This window comes from Hypomesus transpacificus, chromosome 9, assembly GCF_021917145.1.
Source record: "Hypomesus transpacificus isolate Combined female chromosome 9, fHypTra1, whole genome shotgun sequence".
NCBI lineage: Eukaryota > Metazoa > Chordata > Actinopteri > Osmeriformes > Osmeridae > Hypomesus > Hypomesus transpacificus.
In genome coordinates, this window is record NC_061068.1 from 3,246,930 (window position 1) to 3,267,828 (window position 20,899).

Sequence of the window (20,899 nt, forward strand, 5' to 3'; positions counted from 1 at the left end):
TATACACACACACATACTCACTCACACTCTCACATTCAATCTCACACACACACAAAAACAAACACACTCATACACACACAAACACACACGCTTTATCGAATATCCCAGCATGCCACAGCAGAACCCACTCTGACCCTCTCATGGTGAGGATGAGCAGAGTCAGAGGGATGATGAGCAGAGTCAGAGGGATGATGAGCAGAGTCAGAGGAATGATGAGCAGAGTCAGAGGGATGAGCAGGGTCAGAGGGATGATGAGCAGAGTCAGAGGGATGATGAGCAGAGTCAGAGGGATGATGAGCAGAGTCAGAGGGATGAGCAGGGTCAGAGGGATGATGAGCAGGGTCAGAGGGATGAGCAGAGTCAGAGGGATGATGAGCAGGGTCAGAGGGATGATGAGCAGAGTCAGAGGGATGATGAGCAGAGTCAGAGGGATGATGAGCAGAGTCAGAGGGATGAGCAGGGTCAGAGGGATGATGAGCAGGGTCAGAGGGATGATGAGCAGGGTCAGAGGGATGATGAGCAGAGTCAAAGGGATGATGAGCGGAGTCAGGGGGATGATGAGCAGAGTCAGAGGGATGATGAGCAGAGTCAGAGGGATGATGAGCAGAGTCAGAGGGATGAGCAGAGTCAGAGGGATGATGAGCAGAGTCAGAGGGATGATGAGCAGAGTCAGAGGGATGAGCAGAGTCAGAGGGATGATAAGCAGAGTCAGAGGGATGATGAGCAGAGTCAGAGGGATGATGAGCAGAGTCAGAGGGATGAGCAGAGTCAGAGGGATGATGAGCAGAGTCAGAGGGATGAGCAGAGTCAGAGGGATGATGAGCAGAGTCAGAGGGATGAGCAGAGTCAGAGGGATGATGAGCAGAGTCAGAGGGATGAGCAGAGTCAGAGGGATGATGAGCAGGGTCAGAGGGATGATGAGCAGAGTCAGAGGGATGATGAGCAGAGTCAGAGGGATGATGAGCAGAGTCAGAGGGATGAGCAGGGTCAGAGGGATGATGAGCAGGGTCAGAGGGATGATGAGCAGGGTCAGAGGGATGATGAGCAGAGTCAAAGGGATGATGAGCGGAGTCAGGGGGATGATGAGCAGAGTCAGAGGGATGATGAGCAGAGTCAGAGGGATGAGCAGAGTCAGAGGGATGATGAGCAGAGTCAGAGGGATGATGAGCAGAGTCAGAGGGATGAGCAGAGTCAGAGGGATGATGAGCAGAGTCAGAGGGATGAGCAGAGTCAGAGGGATGATGAGCAGAGTCAGAGGGATGAGCAGAGTCAGAGGGATGATGAGCAGAGTCAGAGGGATGATGAGCAGAGTCAGAAGGATGATGAGCAGAGTCAGAGGGATGAGCAGAGTCAGAGGGATGAGCAGAGTCAGAGGGATGATGAGCAGAGTCAGAGGGATGAGCAGAGTCAGAGGGATGAGCAGAGTCAGAGGGATAATGAGCAGAGTCAGAGGGATGATGAGCAGAGTCAGAGGGATGATGAGCAGAGTCAGAGGGATGATGAGCAGGGTCAGAGGGATGATGAGCAGAGTCAGAGGGATGATGAGCAGAGTCAAAGGGATGATGAGCAGAGTCAGAGGGATGATGAGCAGGGTCAGAGGGATGAGCAGAGTCAGAGGGATGAGCAGAGTCAGAGGGATGATGAGCAGAGTCAGAGGGATGAGCAGAGTCAGAGGGATGAGCAGAGTCAGAGGGATGATGAGCAGAGTCAGAGGGATGATGAGCAGAGTCAGAGGGATGAGCAGTCAGAGGGATGAGCAGAGTCAGAGGGATGATGAGCAGAGTCAGAGGGATGATGAGCAGAGTCAGAGGGATGAGCAGAGTCAGAGGGATGATGAGCAGAGTCAGAGGGATGAGCAGGGTCAGAGGGATGATGAGCAGAGTCAGAGGGATGATGAGCAGAGTCAGAGGGATGAGCAGGGTCAGAGGGATGATGAGCAGGGTCAGAGGGATGATGAGCAGAGTCAGAGGGATGATGAGCAGAGTCAGAGGGATGAGCAGAGTCAGAGGGATGATGAGCAGAGTCAGAGGGATGAGCAGAGTCAGAGGGATGAGCAGAGTCAGAGGGATGATGAGCAGAGTCAGAGGGATGATGAGCAGAGTCAGAGGGATGAGCAGAGTCAGAGGGATGATGAGCAGAGTCAGAGGGATGAGCAGGGTCAGAGGGATGATGAGCAGAGTCAGAGGGATGATGAGCAGAGTCAGAGGGATGAGCAGGGTCAGAGGGATGATGAGCAGAGTCAGAGGGATGATGAGCAGAGTCAGAGGGATGATGAGCAGGGTCAGAGGGATGATGAGCAGGGTCAGAGGGATGATGAGCAGAGTCAGAGGGATGATGAGCAGAGTCAGAGGGATGAGCAGAGTCAGAGGGATGATCAGCAGGGTCAGAGGGATGATGAGCAGAGTCAGAGGGATGATGAGCAGAGTCAGAGGGGATGAGTGTGTGTTTGGTGTGTGGGGGGGGGGGGGAGGATCTGGGGCCAGTCAGAAACCGAACTACCATCTCATAGCTAACTTAAAGGTATACTAGCCTCTTGGACTGGCGGTGACTGTAGCAGAGGTGGTTCAAAACCGACTATCTTGATGATGTGGGTTGGTCTGAGACTGTAAATCATGCAAAAATGATGTCTTGTTTGTCTGGTAACAGCGTACTGGTTCATCTCCTAATCACTTCACTTCATCTCCAAACTTGGGACGACTGCAACCTTTTACTTTGACTGAGCCAATAAGAGAGGCTCCGTTCCCCTGGATGGTCCGCATGATTGGACCATGGGGGTGCCAATCAATTATTTTCTGAACCTTATTGGCTGTGCTTCCACAGCTCCCACAATGCAACAGAGCTGCACGACTTTCTAAAGGTCACATTTGAGAGATGGAAGTATTATGAAAAGGTCTAACGGACGCTTTGAGATGTTATCACTCTCTGAGGAGAGAGCGTTATACTGGCCAGACAGCCATACCCAACTGCTTTATCTGAGAGCAAAATAGATTAGCCTGCAAAAGTTTGAAAGCTCAATCTCCTAATCAATCTTAAATTGAGCGTTGACAGTTATACAGCTGTGGCAAAAATGGGTTTCGCCTGTATGATTAGTCAGAGGCGTCAACGTAAACAAACAGATAAGATGCGAGCGCCAACAACGAAAAAAGGTACATTTATTTTTTTTAAATGGGGGAAATGACAACGAATTGAAATTCATCGCGTTGTGTGGCAAGCCTGAAACTTGGACTGGAGTCGCTCCATATCCACTTACTGTAACGCTCGCTGGCCATCCTCCGGCGGGATAGATTCCTCATCATGCAGGACACGCCTGCCTGTCTTCAGGCTCACTTATGTGCTGCTGCACTTAGCTTGACAGAAACAATGTCACATTTGCATCTGCTCTCAGTGTAAACAGTGGCTTGTACGAGTGAGGAGGGGTGAAATACTACAGGTTGGCTGATCAGCATCGTACATGTTTAATAACCCCCAGTATCATTTGTAATCTGTTAGAGTATAGCTGTGATTGAGAATTGTTCATTAAAGATAGTGTGAAATCCACTGTAACTACAGAATAAGTTGTGTGTTATCCTGGCATCACCAGACCATTTTGCAAATGCGTATTAGTCTGGAACCTCTCAGTTTATTTTCGATTCCAAGGGGAGTTATCAACGGGTACAGACCAAAAAGACACATCTCTGGACACAATTGGATAGAACTGGATAGCTACAACCAATCTGAGCAACAAAACATAATCTTGGCTGTTTACGAACATGCCTGTCCCTATGTACAGTCATCGCATTAAAACCGCCCCATGTCAGTTGAACGGTTGTTATTGGCCTGGCACTTGTCAATGCTGGAGGGAAATCAGTTTGAATTGGAGGGTGACCAGGCCCATCTGCAAGAGCAGAAAAACATGAGCTTTGATTGGCTCCCTGACTTGGTGAGCTTTGATTGGCTCCCTGACTTGGTGAGCTTTGATTGGCTCCCTGACTGTTGTACCTGACTGAACGTTTTGTGTTCTTCAATGGAAACCCAATAAATTCAGAAGTCAAACCTTTTCGTGGAATCTGATTACATCAAACTATTTAAGTATTCTAAGCAATTTCTTTAAGCAAATAATATTTAATACGATTTATTACAGTAATTGAATCAATTGCTGTAATCGTTTTTTTTCTTATTTACTTAAGAGATTGGATTACTTTAATAGTTTGATGTAATCAGTTTTGAGAGAACTCTTCTAGAAGGTGTACGGTATGTGAAAGGTCCTCAATGAAGAATGCAGGATCAGAAGGATTGATTTAGCATTAAAGTTAGAACTTGATTTTTCCTCAGCCTTACTCCCTTACTCTTGGTCTAACATCATTAGATGTTTCCTTTTATTCTGGGGATTTTACTGCTATGGATGTCTTTGATTGTGACGTCCGTAGAGAGGAGAGTTGTGTGGTAGGTTGTCTCTCTTCAGGCTCCATCCTCTCCTCTCTGTACAGCTGAATGTTTTGGAGAGGATGAGAGTGCTCTAGATATTAGCCGTGGGGCTCCTTAGTCCTTTAGCATGCGAAATACTGCAGATGCAGAAGCACTGACACACCCAACTGTGTGGCCTGACCCCATTTTGGATCTATCTTTCCCTTTTTTCTGTCATGCAACTTATTCAGAAGGTATATTAGAGAGGCTAATGTAGGCAAATGTATGCATGCTATCATCATAATTTGCAGACGGAAACATACTGCATTCACCTTGATTTGAACCATTCACTGTCTCAACAAGCATCTGACCAGGAGCACTCAGACTAGCCTGCAAACAGGAGAACATTCAGACCTCATGGGAAATATGGCACCAATCATTTATAATGACGAGGTAGAAAGAGAGAGAACATGTAATTGAAGTTTTTCTGCGTCCACACGGTCGTAGCCTGCTCTCTGTTTCTATCTAGTTTAATCTGGGGGCGTATTTCTGATGCTTTGGTTAAATGTCTTAATGGCATAGGGCAACATCTGAATTGTAAATGAGACATTTGGAGAAGGAGATGTCACTTTGAGAGACAGATCACATGTGATATGTGTGTGAAAGTGTGATAATGAGGACCTAAATATACCAGCGTTTGTCCCCCAAAGACAGGATTCAATCAGTTATCCGCGAAAATTAAGATTTGTGTGACAACACATTCATACGAGGTATTGAGGCTTCAATGTTTATTGAACCTGATATTGAACAAGCGCAAATTCGTATTTACTGCGACTGAATACGCGCATCGTATCCATGGGGACCTCTAACCGACAGAGAGAGCTATAGAAACAACACACAGGAAGGAATTCATCAACAGACATCCTGCTCTCAAGTACAAGTACAGATACTCATGTTTAAAAAGACTGGTCAAAGTTTAAGTACTAACTACACTTTTTCACTCAAATTAAAGTAAGTGTGGGCTCTGACATATATTTAAGTGAAAAGTAGACATGACCTGTTTTAGTGTAACTGGACCTCACATCATATCAATACAAAAATGCACTGCATTCGCCAGGAATCCTTTTTGACGCTGACTCATTTCAAAAATCTCCCTCAGATATAACCGTGGGGGATCAGAAATGTTTCTATTCAAGTCACAAAAAAAACTATTTGAAAATTTTTTCGCAAACATTTCTTCAACCTTTCAAAACTTTTTGTAATAAAATGTAAAAAAAAAAAAAACTTTTATAACATTCTTTTCACAACTTTTTTTTAAAATTATTTTATCAACCTTTTGAAAGCTTTTTCCAAACGTTTTTTTTTCTCAAATAAATGATCGAACTGTTTAAACTTTTTTCCAAGCCCTTATTTTTTTTTTTCAATCCTTCAAAACGTTTTTTCGAAGAAAATAAATTCTAACTTGTCAAAGCTTTTTTCAAAAGTATTTTTTCACACAGGCAGTGAAAGGAGAGGAGAGAGGAGGAAAAGGGAGGAGAACAGAGAAGCCTAAAACAGAGTAGAGTAAAGCAGAGCAGAGTACATTAGAATACAGTAGAGTATAATAGAGTCTTCATTAAGTACTCATCGATGATGCAAACTTTTTTATTTGTAACTTTTTGGGGAAAACATTCTCCTTGTTGCCTTTTTCCTTGCTCCATGGTAGATTCATATGGAAATGAAAAAAGGCGCCTAATGACAAGAAATAATATCGATCATGCCACCAAATACAGATTAAAACCAAAGTAACCAGTCTGGCTTTAAAATGTAAGAAGTAGAAAGTACAGATATTTGTGTAAAACAATTCAGGAGTGAAAGTAGAAAGTTGTCAGAAAAATAAATTGTGAAGTACTGATACCAGAACTTAAGTACAGTAACAAAGTATTTATTCATGACTTCCCATCTCTGGTAATCAAACTGTCTTTTGTTTTAATATAACAGTTGTTATGTCATTTTATCTCAAACTGCCTCAAGTAATGGTTCTTTATGACTTTTCTTCCACAACTACAAACTGTTAAAACAGGAAGTTGAGCTAGAACAATTCTGAAACAGTCAATTGAACTACAGCAATTCTAAGTGGAAACAAAGCTTTAATCGTTCAGAATAAAAATTGAAAAAACAGGATTCAAGAGATGAAAAAGAGCATCCTTTCACAAGTCAAAGATGCCACAATCAACACAGACAGAATGATACTGATCAAAAAAAGATAGCAACAATTTCAATTTAATAATAATAAAAAGGGATTTTAATAACACATTTGCTCTTGATATGACAAAAGTGAGTCATCCTACACAAATCAGATTTTTTAACATTTAGGCTCCACAGTCACAGTGATTAAACAGCTTGGCTCACAAATTCTATTTGCGTCGGAGTCCATATGTTTGTCTTCACACGTTATGTAGAACAGCACATCCTGCACCCATCACTCAACCACAGGCAGCACCACACAGCCTGAAGAGGCAGCACCACCCAGCCTGTAGAGGCTGCACCACCTAGTCTGTAGAGGCAGCACCACCCAGCCTATAGAGGCAGCACCACCCAGCTTGTAGAGGCAGCACCATCCAGCCTGTAGAGGCAGCACCACCCAGCCTGTAGAGGCAGCACCACCCAGCCTGTAGAGGCAGCACCACCCAGTCTGTAGAGGCAGCACCACCCAGCCTGTAGAGGCAGCACCATCCAGTCTGTTGGGGGAGGGGGATGGGGGGAGGAGTGTGTTGGGATTCAAGGAGAGGAAAATCGTTATAGAAAAAGGATAGAATAATTTTCAGGGGTAGCAGTGGTGTGTGTGTGTGTGCTTGGGGGGGGGTGGTGGTGTGTGTGTGTGTGTCTGTGTGTATGTGTGTGCTTGGGGGGGGGGGCTGACATTTTCTTCATCTTCAAAGGGGGACCTGACTAAAAAGTTTTAACTGTGAGAATCCCTGGCCTGGATCCCAGAGTGGGGCAGTGTGTGGTGTGCGTTGATCTGTGTGTGTCAGTGTGGTTTGTTGGTCTGTGTGGTGTGCATGCATGGTGTGTATGTCTGTGTGTAAGTGTGTGTCTTCATAGTGTGTGTTCTTGGTGTGGTCGTCTGTGTGTTGTGTGGTGTATATGCTTGGTGTGTGAGTCTGTGTGGTGTTTGTGAGTCGGTGGTGTGTGTGTGTGTGTGGTGTGTGTGTGTGTGTGGTGAGTGTGTGTGTGGTGAGTCCTTACCCAGCACATCGAATCACCTAACAGGCTTCTCTCTTCTGCTAGGAACCCAGGAGGCCTAGTGTGGCTGGAACTAACTGTACTCCACACTACATACTGTATACCAGCTCTGCCTAGTGCACTGCCTAGTGCACTACCTACTGTATACCAGCTTAATAAAACATGGTCATTCAGCAGATGCTTTTGTCCAATGCAACATCCAGGGGGATTTGAACCTGCAACCTCTTGTGCTCCACCACTGAGCTGTAACCAGCTCATGTATAACTGTATGGAACAAAATTCTCCTGCAATAATAATAATAACATTAATAATAAGTATGCTTAGAGTACATAACTGCGTAGAACGATACAGTACTGTCACCAAAAAAATACAATAAAGGTTTTTAAAACCTGCAACCTTTCGATCTGTAGTCAAATGCTCTAAACATTCAACTTCCCACACAATATCCCACATGCTTACAGTACTGTGTACAGTTACATTTAGCAGACGCTCTTATCCAGAGCGACGTACAGTAACTACAGGGACATTCCCCCGAGGCAAGGAGGGGAAGTGCCTTGCCCAGGGACACAACTTCATTTTGCTGCTGGGAATTGAACCGGCAACCTTCTGATTGGTAGCCCGATTCCCTAACCTCTCAGCCATTTGCCACCTGTGTAGATCTGCACAAATGCTGCAGCCTTCTTCCCGTAACTTCACTTAGCTGTTCTCTGCTCTGTGTTCTGCAGGGTGGAACCAGAGGTAGAACTGGTCAGGTCATTTCCTCTCCCCCAGCTTTGCAGGAGAAACTTGTTCGTTCGTTATCTGCCGCTTGTCCGGGGGTCGGGTCGCGGAGGTAGCAACCTAAGCAGGGAGGCCCAGACTTCCCTCTCCCCGGCCACTTCCACCAGCTCTTCCTGGGGGACCCCGAGGCGTTCCCAGGCCAGCCGAGAGACATAGTCCCTCCAGTGTGTCCTGGGTCTTCCCCGGGACCTCTTCCCAGAGGGACGTGCCCAGAACACCTCACCAGGGAGGCGTCCAGGAGGCATCCTGATCAGATGCCCGGGCCACCTCAGCTGGCTCCTCTCGACACGGAGAAACTGGTGCAAATGCTAATTAGCGGCCCTCTTCTGTTCGCAATGCCAGCTCTCATAGACGCCCTGCTAATGCAAGGTTAATTCTACTGATTAAAGCATTAGGGATCTTTAAAAAGGGATCGCTTGAACGCAGCTTGGATCACAACACAGCCTCTGGTGGTTAGGGAATTCAGCTAAACATACACGCGGCACCCACGAACAACTACACTGTAAATACATTGCGCTGAAAATAGTCTGGGGGTGGGGTGGGGTGGGAGGGGGAGTGCAGTGAAGTGGGAGGTGGGGGGGGGGTGCAGTGAAGTGGGAGGTGGGGGGGGTGCAGTGAAGCGGGAGGTGGGGGGGGGGGGTGCAGTGAAGTGGGAGGTGGGGGGGGGGGTGCAGTGAAGCGGGAGGTGGGGGGGGTGCAGTGAAGCGGGAGGTGGGGGGGGGGTGCAGTGAAGTGGGAGGTGGGGGGGGTGCAGTGAAGCGGGAGGTGGGGGGGGGGGGTGCAGTGAAGTGGGAGGTGGGGGGGGGGGTGCAGTGAAGCGGGAGGTGGGGGGGGGGTGCAGTGAAGTGGGAGGTGGGGGGGGGGGGTGCAGTGAAGTGGGGGGGGGTGCAGTGAAGTGGGAGGTGGGGGGGGGGGTGCAGTGAAGCGGGAGGTGGGGGGGGGGGGGGTGCAGTAAAGCGGGAGGTGAGCTGAGAAAGACAACTCTGAAATGTCCGTGTTGGACTCACACAAACTTAACACGGAGGGCCTCAGTTACTAACATTACGACCGCAGCTTAATCTGCGCCTTTGCCCAACCGCACATAGCGCACGGTGTATTTCCACATTTTGCGTGGTATTTCTCAAACCAGATCCTCGTCGGACAATAAGCACCCATTATTGTTAAATAGTGCGCCGTTAAAACACTGGAAAAATCGCCTGCATGTTACTGCCACCATGGGTGATTCGAGGAAAGAAAAAAAAAGTTCAGCGAACAGGAGCTAGAAATATACACACCAAAGGACTCCTTTGTACCCTCCCAGCAGCGGTAATCTGCGTTTTTACTCCAGTGTGCTGCCTTTGTAAATACAGTGTTATGTCTATACCCGCTATTTCACGCCTGAAATGGGCGCAATCCTGTTAGTAAATGTGGCCCTGAATGAGCATTATGCTTTTTTTTCCCGCGTTTCTGCATCTTAAGTGTCCAGAGTGGATTTGCCTAGGATGTGAATGCACTCTTGTCGGACACAGACCGACAGCTGCTCTGGTCCATTATTGTATATTTGCTCCATATGATAATGTTTCCATCGCAGTGACGCATCAGGGAAAACGAAGCACTCTGAAGTCTGAGGCACTTAAGGGACCCGCTCCTCAAATCTGTCTGTCTGGATCCGTCTCAAACCAGGGGCCAGCGAGGCCACAGTGCTGCTGTACCACAGGCTAGCTCTACAGTAGGACACAGTGCTGCTGTACCACAGGCTAGCTCTACAATAGGACACAGTGTTGCTGTACCCCAGGCTAGCTCTACAATAGGACACAGTGTTGCTGTACCCCAGGCTAGCTCTACAGTAGGACACAGTGCTACTGTACCCCAGGCTAGCTCTACAGTAGGACACAGTGCTACTGTACCACAGGCTAGCTTTACAGTAGGACACAGTGCTCCTGTACCCCAGGCTAGCCCTACAGTAGGACACAGTGCTACTGTACCACAGGCTAGCTCAACAGTAGGACACAGTGCTACTGTACCCCAGGCTAGCTCTACAGTAGGACAGAGTGCTACTGTACCCCAGGCTAGTGCTACAGTAGGACACAGTACTGCTGTACCCCAGGCTAGCCCTACAGTAGGACACAGTGCTACTGTACCCCAGGCTAGCTCTACAGTAGGACACAGTGCTACTGTACCCCAGGCAAGTGCTACAGTAGGACACAGTACTGCTGTACCCCAGGCTAGCGCCATGGTAGGCCACAGAGCGGTCACAAACAAAATATTCTGTGCCAAATGATACAGAAGGAAACAAGTCTGTTTCATTTCGTGTTTTGCTGTGTGCAACAGAATGCACATTTGTTGTTGGACAATTTCTTGTCTGATTTGGTTAATAGCCCTTAACCAAAAACAACGGCCAAGTCTGCTACTGGCTAATGTGGAAATATCAACAAACTTGATCAACGTGTGGTTGCATGCTTGTGTATTTGCAATTCATACATATTTTATTCATTTGGCAGACACCCTTTATCCAAAGCGACATGTGGTGCATGTAGAGATAATAACTCACCTACTCACCAACATCTCTGCATGGGTCACTGTTCAAATTATGAAACAGTGAAGGTAAACATGACTTGTAATTGCTAATAATTAGCAGGTAATGTAACAGTTTGTTATTGTTTAGTTCATTCATTTTTATAGAAGTTGTTGTTTCCCTATAAGCTGAGTCAGAACGAGGAGAAGGAATGTGGTCATGTCAACACAGTTCACCTGCTGCGTAACCAATCAGACACTTTTTTCTTGGGGACGACTTAAAAATGATGACATGAAAATGGTGTTAACCTGTTAGAGAGAAGACTGTCCTGGAGGGAGGCCTGTGTCCCAGTCCTCCAGGCAGTCCTCCAGGCAGTCCTCCAGGCAGTCCTCCAGGCAGTCCTCCAGACAGTCCTCCAGGCAGTCCTCCAGGCAGTCCTCCAGGCAGTCCTCCAGGTAGTCCTCCAGGCAGTCCTCCAGGCAGTCCTCTAGACAGTCCTCCAGGCAGTCCTCCAGGCAGTCCTCCAGGCAGTCCACCAGGCAGTCCTCCAGGCAGTCCTCCAGGCAGTCCTCCAGGCAGTCCTCCAGGCAGTCCACCAGGCAGTCCTCCAGGCAGTCCTCCAGGCAGTCCTCCAGGCAGTCCTCTAGGCAGTCCTCCAGACAGTCCTCCAGGCAGTCCTCCAGGCAGACAGTCCTCCAGGCAGTCCTCCAGGCAGTCCTCCAGGCAGTCTTCCAGGCAGTCCTCCAGGCAGTCCTCCGGGCAGGCAGTCTTCCAGGCAGTCCTCCAGGCAGTCCTCCAGGCAGTCCTCCAGACAGTCCTCTAGGCAGTCTTCCAGGCAGTCCTCCAGGCAGTCCTCCAGGCAGTCCTCCAGGCAGTCCTCCAGGCAGTCCTCCAGACAGTCCTCCAGGCAGTCCTCCAGGCAGTCCTCCAGGCAGTCCTCCAGGCAGTCCCACCCAGCTCCTCGCTGTGTCCACGTATTGCTGCACTGGTCCAGGCCGCTGGGTGCTTGGACACACTAGTAATCGCTCCCAGTCATTGGGCACCCCCCTCTTCCACCCCCTCCAGCTATCCCTGCTCCCCCCCACCCAGGAGGAGCCCCCCCATCTCCCCTGCCCCCCTTCTCTGGACCCTCCATCTAGGACCCCCCTCAACCTCACCTTTCTATCTATCCCTGCCTCCCCCCAGCCAGGCCCCCTACCGTTCCCTGTCCCCCAGCCAGGAGGCCCCCCACAGTGGCCTGTAGAGGAGGGCAGTGGGAGGCAGCAGGGACACTGGCTCTGGCTCCAGTGGGGAAGGGCAGGCAGTCCACATGACTCCAACAGTCCTCTCTGTCAGAACGCATTTACTCTCCTGTCTGTTTCTCCTCTCTTCTCTCCCCTCATTCCTCTCTCTTCTCACTACCACATCCCCCAACATTCACCTTCTCTTCTAATGTTGTTGGATAATTGTATCTAGGCTCACCTTTCTCCTCCCCCCTCCCCCTCTCCCCCTCTCCCTCTCCTCCCCCTCTCTTTCCCCCCTCCCCAGATCCCTCAGGTGAGCTATGCTTCCACAGCTCCAGAGCTGAGTGACAACACTCGCTACGACTTTTTCTCCCGCGTGGTCCCTCCAGACACGTACCAGGCCCAGGCCATGGTGGACATCGTCAAGGCCATGCGCTGGAACTACGTCTCCACCGTGGCGTCCGAGGGCAACTACGGCGAGAGCGGAGTGGACGCCTTCATCCAGAAGTCCCGGGAGGACGGTGAGGCAACATCTCACACACACACCCACACACACACACACACCATACATCGCACACACCGTACATTACACACACACACAACGTACATCACCACCCTGAGCCTAACTAGAACCAAGATGGCCCCTGATGACATAGAGACACCCGGGCTCCCCTGACCAATCACAGCTCTTTTCGACTAAGTGACCTTGCACAGTGTATTACCAGCAATGGGAACATCTAGAAATCTGGCCAAGATGAATGTGAACAGTGTCCTTACATGTAAATGTATTCATTCAGAAGAACCTCTTCATTAAACCACAATCAAAGACAAGTAGGCCATGCAGTAGCATGTGCGCAGGTCATGCATAATGAATGCAGCTATATGAGGATCCGTGTGCGTTCACATTGCGTCCATCCAGTGTAAAGACTTTCCTCCACAAAACCACACTACCCAAAGTCAAACAGTTGTTTCAAACAGGCAGCAATGTACTTTGTTTGGTTTCCAGTCCAAAGAAAATGCTTTAAAAAATCATAGGTTTGTGTGAGCACTATTGAGCAGTGTGATTGATTGGGTTTGGTGTTGAAACCCCCTCAGCCATCTATCTCTGTCAAGCGAGCCTCAGAATTAGTTCACTCTGGTTTCACCCTGTTCCACAGAATCGGGTTGAGAAACCGAGCCAGTGATCCACAAGACAACTTCAGAAAAGCAATAGCTGGTGTCGTGTGTGTTTTTAACACAACTTTCTGTTAAAGAAAACAAACAAAAAAATGTTACATCGGTTAAGAACTCTCTCTCAGTCTTACGCTCTCTCTTTCAGATTGATTTATCTCTCTCCCTCTTTCTCTCTCTCTCTCTTTCTCTCTCTCTCTCTCTCTCTCTCTCTCTCTCTCTCTCTCTCTCTCTCTCTCTCTCTCCCTCTCTCTCTCTCTCTCTCTCTCTCTCCCTGTAACCCCTCAGACCTGCTCTGGTCCAGGGCAGAGCAGGGTTGACCCCTCCCCTCCCACTGCCCTGTAGATAGGGCATTGTTATTGTTGAGTTGCTGTATAGGTGAGATGTGGTTTTTGTTGAGATGCTCTTGGATAGCTGAGATGTGGTTATCGTTGCACAGCAGGTAAGATATTGTTACTGTGGCACTGCGCCTTGTGCCTGAGATGTGGCAGCGCCGTGCCTAGCAAAACACACTCTGGAAGCATCAATGTTCCCATTCTACCTTCTGGACAGTGGCTGTGTCATTCCTGCTGTCTCTGCGCATCCGCACAGTTCCATCTGATGTGTATAAGCACTTAACGAGCAAAATGAACAGTTCTGGTGTTAAATGTTTAACACTTTGAAATGTGCTATGTAAAAATGGTGTGTGGAGAAAGGACAGCAGGGACCAGACTGAAGGCCTACAGTGTAGGAATGTAGAGGAGGAGGAGAGAGGGGCCTAGTGCAGGAGTGTAGAGGAGGAGGAGAGAGGGGCCTAGTGCAGGAGTGTAGAGGAGGAGGAGAGAGGGGCCTAGTGTAGGAGTGTAGAGGAGGAGGAGAGAGGGGCCTAGTGCAGGAGTGTAGAGGAGGAGGAGAGAGGGGCCTAGTGTAGGAGTGTAGAGGAGGAGGAGAGAGGGGCCTAGTGCAGGAGTGTAGAGGAGGAGGAGAGAGGGGCCTAGTGTAGGAGTGTAGAGGAGGAGGAGAGAGGGGCCTAGTGTAGGAGTGTAGAGGAGGAGGAGAGAGGGGCCTAGTGTAGGAGTGTAGAGGAGGAGGAGAGAGGGGCCTAGTGCAGGAGTGTAGAGGAGGAGGAGAGAGGGGCCTAGTGTAGGAGTGTAGAGGAGGAGGAGAGAGGGGCCTAGTGCAGGAGTGTAGAGGAGGAGGAGAGAGGGGCCTAGTGTAGGAGTGTAGAGGAGGAGGAGAGAGGGGCCTAGTGTAGGAGTGTAGAGGAGGAGGAGAGAGGGGCCTAGTGTAGGAGTGTAGAGGAGGAGGAGAGAGGGGCCTAGTGTAGGAGTGTAGAGGAGGAGGAGAGAGGGGCCTAGTGTAGGAGTGTAGAGGAGGAGGAGAGAGGGGCCTAGTGTAGGAGTGTAGAGGAGGAGGAGAGAGGGGCCTAGTGCAGGAGTGTAGAGGAGGAGGAGAGAGGGGCCTAGTGCAGGAGTGTAGAGGAGGAGGAGAGAGGGGCCTAGTGTAGGAGTGTAGAGGAGGAGGAGAGAGGGGCCTAGTGCAGGAGTGTAGAGGAGGAGGAGAGAGGGGCCTAGTGCAGGAGTGTAGAGGAGGAGGAGAGAGGGGCCTAGTGTAGGAGTGTAGAGGAGGAGGAGAGAGGGGCCTAGTGTAGGAGTGTAGAGGAGGAGGAGAGAGGGGCCTAGTGTAGGAGTGTAGAGGAGGAGGAGAGAGGGGCCTAGTGTAGGAGTGTAGAGGAGGAGGAGAGAGGGGCCTAGTGTAGGAGTGTAGAGGAGGAGGAGAGAGGGGCCTAGTGCAGGAGTGTAGAGGAGGAGGAGAGAGGGGCCTAGTGTAGGAGTGTAGAGGAGGAGGAGAGAGGGGCCTAGTGCAGGAGTGTAGAGGAGGAGGAGAGAGGGGCCTAGTGCAGGAGTGTAGAGGAGGAGGAGAGAGGGGCCTAGTGTAGGAGTGTAGAGGAGGAGGAGAGAGGGGCCTAGTGTAGGAGTGTAGAGGAGGAGGAGAGAGAGAGGGGCCTAGTGTAGGAGTAGAGGAGGAGGAGAGAGGGGTAGTGAGGAGGAGGAGGAGGAGAGGGGCCTAGTGTAGGAGTGTAGAGGAGGAGGAGAGAGGGGCCTAGTGTAGGAGTGTAGAGGAGGAGGAGAGAGGGGCCTAGTGTAGGAGTGTAGAGGAGGAGGAGAGAGGGGCCTTGTGTAGGAGTGTAGAGGAGGAGGAGAGAGGGGCCTAGTGCAGGAGTGTAGAGGAGGAGGAGAGAGGGGCCTAGTGCAGGAGTGTAGAGGAGGAGGAGAGAGGGGCCTAGTGTAGGAGTGTAGAGGAGGAGGAGAGAGGGGCCTAGTGTAGGAGTGTAAAGGAGGAGGAGAGAGGGGCCTAGTGTAGGAGTGTAGAGGAGGAGGAGAGAGGGGCCTAGTGCAGGAGTGTAGAGGAGGAGGAGAGAGGGGCCTAGTGTAGGAGTGTAGAGGAGGAGGAGAGAGGGGCCTAGTGCAGGAGTGTAGAGGAGGAGAGAGTGTTGGAAGTGGGAGCCAGGTGGAGCTGATGGTCTGGGCTGCTGTTGCTGCATGCCCCTGGTCAGGGTGTGAAGCTGGGTGTTAGATCTCTCCACCACCCTCTTCCCCCTCCACCTCTCCCCCCTCCACCTCTCCCCCCTCCTCCCCCTCCACCTCTCCCCCCTCCTCCCCCTCCACTACCTCCTGCAACCCCCTGCTCCTCCCTATCCTCCTCCTTTTCCATTCCTCCCTTCCCCTCCTCCTTCCTCTCCTCCCGTCCTCCCTTCCCACCCCTCTCCCCACTTCCCCCTCCCTTTCCAGACCAGCCCTACCCAGCCCCCGCCCCGCCAAGCCAGAGCAGAGCAGCCCAGAGTAGTTAAGTGCAGGGTAATGGGCAAATGACCTGCTGAGAATTGCCTTTGACTGTAGATACCCCTCTTCAATAGAGAGATGTTGATTACCGCGTTGCATTGCCTAAGAGATGCCATTAATCAAGTTAATGAAACGCACTGTCAATGAGGGCCCTAATGAGAGTGCCTGATAAACACCGGGCTGTCTCCCATCAGCAGTGGACCTCCACTAACAGAGGCCCTGTCTGTGTGAAGGAGGCCACAAAGGAAATCCTCAGAGATATGAAACCCCCACAAAATAGATATGTTGGCTATATGTATGTGTGTGGTGTGTGTGCAGGTGTGTATGTGTGTGTAGTGTTTGCATGTGTGTGTTGTGTGTGAGTCAAGGCCACGTACGCACACAATCCACACATCTATTTTGTGGGGGTATCATATCTGCGAGGACTTTGGGGTCTCCCTAACACACACACACAGACGAGCCCCTTATACATATACACACACGACCTGAGACACACACAGGTTGGTTTAACTATCCTAACCCTTAATGTAATCGTAATACTAATTCTAACCTCACCCAAACCCACCTTTTTGTTGAAGGTATTTGAAGTTGTGGGGCCCGATAAACAGTCACCTGCTAGACAAGGGTCTGGGAAACAAGACGGGACACCCTCCATCTCTCTGTACAGCCCTCTAATCTGTCCCTCTTCTCTCACTCGTGTATGACCTGAGGGTCGGACAGCAACCTAATGACCAAGCTGTGTTCTGTTGTGATTGGATCACACAATTACACTACTTGCCTTAATTGAGCCGTACGCGTGCCGGGGTAATCATGGCCCATCCATCTTGTTCTCCTTCCCTGAGGCAGGGCTGATGTGATGCCGGGATCAGCTGGACCTTCTGAACAGTACAAGCCAAAGAGAAGCCAGTTAACGAAGGACTTTGACCCTGGTGTATATAGTATCTACCATACTACTATATAGTATGTGTCTTTATTAGGGCTGTGAAATGATTATAAATGTGAATCAAAATAATCACAGGTTTCTGTGGATTAATCATGATTAATCACATAGTACAGATTTTCTCGGTATATGTGTATATTGTGCGTCTTTGCGGTGCTTTGATGCTCGAGTCCCCCGCTGCCACTCGCAAAACTTTGGTGAACCCCTCGTCCTCAACAATATGAATGTACAGCTTTTTGCAATCCATTTGGCTACTGTGCTAGTCAATTTATCCCAGGCAGACTTAGTGAGGGCCCTATGCGTTATTTTTCACAGCTCAGGGGTCTCATTTATGAAAATGTGCGTAGGATTCTTACTAAAAGTGTACGTTCGCCCAAAAGCCTAAAATGGCTTGTGCCCCCCAAAAATCTGATTTATAAAACCGTGCGTACGCACATCTGTAAGCAATGTTCCCTTTATAAATCACAGATTACCCACAAGTGTGCGTAAGTGAATCAGCATTTCATCCCGCCCTGAACACACCCATTTTTAACCATAAATGGTCAATGCAAAGCACCTCATGAATGCTAATCCAGTATATTAATGACCCTGGCTTGCGATTGTTCTTTACGGTGAATCATGGCGCATGACAACTTCTCAGACACCGTTGAAGAAGAGGTCCGAAAACATTACATTACATTTAGTCATTTAGCAGACGCTCTTATCCAGAGCGACTTACAGTAACTACAGGGACATTTCCCCCGAGGCAAGTAGGGGGAAGTGCCTTGTCCAAAGACACAACGTCATTTGGCTCGGCCGGCAATCGAACTGGCGACCTTCAGATTACCAGCCCGATTCCCTCACGGTTCAGCCACCTGACTCCCCCATAAAACCACATTATTTGGTGGCCGGTAGATCACCAATTAAAAAAACAGTGCGAGTGGCGTCAACTGTGCCAGTGATACCGCGAGTCGAGATACAATTTGAAAACAGAAGTGTTTTGTTATGAACAGTAATTTATTAAAGTCTGGACTGATAACGAGGATGTAGAGTGTAGCAATTGCGTGGGAGCTTAGCAACTGTATTTCCAGTTTTTGACATTTGATAATATATGCACAGTATTAAAGAAATATGTTGAGTTATACAATGTGTTCTGCAGTTATCTAAAGGTAGGATATGTGATGTTATCCTGTATTCCATGCACCTCCCCCTCCTACACTCCCGTAGTAAACAATCGGATGGGACAGCGCAGAATTTTGATTTGAATTTGAGTTGGATTGTACAAGGTGTTTATGTAACAATTATCACTCAGTACAAGCGCAAATAACACTGCTGGATTTAAACTTCGTGGTAATGATGAAATCAAGTGGAAAAAAACGTGTGAGGAAAACAAAATCTATAAATATTACGAGTAATCATTCTTCCCACATTTACTTTCTACAATCTGACTACAGTACGGTCATCTGCATCACCAATTCCAACAGTTTCCAAAATGTATGTAGATAGGGTGACCAGACGTCCTCTTTTACCCCGACATATCCTCTTTTCGAGACCTAAAAAATGCGTCTGGCAGGGATTCCAAAATTGTCAGAGATTTTGCCTTGTCGGGTATTTGTGTTTCTCTGGGTCTTTCACAAATGATTACGCCTTTACAAGTTTTGGAAAGGGTGTGTCCCTTACGCCCCCCCTCCCATCCAACTCTAATCTGTCACACCTGATGCTAATAATGAGCTGGTTGATCAGGTAACTAGTGTCAAATCAGGTCAAATAAGTGTAGTTGGAGCAAAAACCTACAGGCAGGTAGCTGTCCAGGGACAGCCCTTGAGACCGCTGCTTTATAGTATCCATCATACTATATATTATCATAATATGCTATACAGGATGTATGGATATAGTATCAACTATACTGCTATACAGGATGTATGGATATAGTATCAACTATACTGCTATACAGGATGTATGGATATAGTATCAACTATACTGTTATACAGGATGTATGGATATAGTAACAACTATACTGTTATACAGGATGTATGGATATAGTATCAACTATACTGTTATACAGGATGTATGGATATAGTATCAACTATACTGCTATACAGGATGTATGGATATAGTATCAACTATACTGCTATACAGGATGTATGGATATAGTATCAACTATACTGTTATACAGGATGTATGGATATAGTATCAACTATACTGTTATACAGGATGTATGGATAGATTATTTCCCATATTACCATAGTGTATGTATGCAGTGTATACCATACTACTATAGTATGTAGTATCATACTGGTAGGGTACTCTGGGTACTGGAGAGCTGAAGGAGGAGAAACCAGCATGGGTCGGACCTGATGCAATCATTATCACGTGTGTCGAGGCAGGAAGTCAAATGTTAGTTAAGGAAACAAATGATAAGCAAATGAAATGAGGGGAAGGATGAGGAGATGGAGGAATAAAGTAATGAAGGTGTGTGTGTGTGTGTGTGTGTCTGTGTGTTTCTTTGACTGTGTGTGTGTGTGTGTTTCTTTGACTGTGTGTGTCTGTGTGTTTCTTTGACTGTGTGTGTGTGTGTGTGTGTGTGTGTGTGTGTGTGTGGAGCGCTGGATGTTTAATCCATCCTAAATTACCCGTTGGAGGATGTACAAATTGGCCACAAAACGAGATGAGAATTGCAATAGATAAGATTAGCGTCCGCTAAACGAATACACAAATATAATTGCTTGGGTAATATAGACCTTAAAATAGGCTGACGCAAGCGGGTAGAACAGCAAAGAAAAGCCTTCCAATAACTTGTCACCTGCTCTCGTGTGTATCCGAGAAGAGGGTTTCAAATCCATTTGTGGATATCAAATTGCATCTGTCAACACGAGAGACAATCAATTTGAACCGGAGGAAATATCGAAACACCCGGAATTGAAACAAATTTGAGCAGAGGAAATTTAACAGACAATTGCACAATTCAAGCATGAAATAGCAATATGTCTGTTAAGGTCATGAACAATATGATCTTTTAAACCAATTAGGAGAGTCTCTTCCAGGAAAAATAGCTGTTTGGGGGGAGAACAATTCTGCATCACTTATTTATTCACCTGCATTTAGTCTTTTTCTTACAGTTAACTTCATCCTTACCCTAACCTGGGCGTACTCAATAGGCGGACTCCGGTCCGGATCCGGACCCGGACACAATACAATTTGGACCGAAGCCAAAATCAACATTCTTACTTAGTCATGTGATCCAAACGAGTTTTCATTGGTGGGTGATTTTGCTCTATAGCCTATATTTTGTTCCTACTAGATGTGGTTTATATCTTCAGTGCCCAATCCAAAGGCCCAATCAGGAGCTGTAATAACTGTAATCACCATGACAACTCACTCACTCAACGTTGGCTGCAACCTCTGTGGGTCACGCAGGTTGTGTGTGTCATTCGCAACAACGCAGGCTAATCGATTTGCTAACGGTACCTGTTTCTTCCTAAGCAAAAATCATGGCGTGCTCTAAACCCAACAAAAAGCGAAAAGTTGATTCAGAAAATCGCAAATTTCAGACAGAGTGGACTGACAAGTATGCATTTGTACTGCCGGTGGGGAGCACAACACCGATGTGTTTAACATGCAATGAGACGGGGAGCACAACACCGATGTGTTTAACCTGCAATGAGACGGTTGCCCTTGTCAAAAGTTGTAATGTGAAACGTCACAATGACACAAAGCATGGACACTTTGAACAAAATTACCCCAAGAACTCTGAGGGCCAAAACATAAACCATCATTGTTCCGGACCCTGGACTGAATGGACATTTGGTGAGTGGACCTTTTGGGTTTCTAATTGAGTACCACTGCCTTAACCCTAACCTTCATCCTAACCCTAACCCTCCCC

At 48.2% G+C, this 20,899-nt stretch overlaps 1 protein-coding gene across 1 annotated transcript in view; it reads left to right on the forward strand.

The window, feature by feature from the left end:
- LOC124471417 (metabotropic glutamate receptor 4-like) overlaps positions 1–20,899 on the forward strand; it is a 124,692-nt gene that overhangs the window by 55,561 nt on the left and 48,232 nt on the right. The window contains exon 3 of the mRNA XM_047025895.1: positions 12,410–12,626. Within this exon, the coding sequence (XP_046881851.1) occupies positions 12,410–12,626 (217 nt within the window). The remainder of the gene's footprint in view (positions 1–12,409; positions 12,627–20,899) is intronic.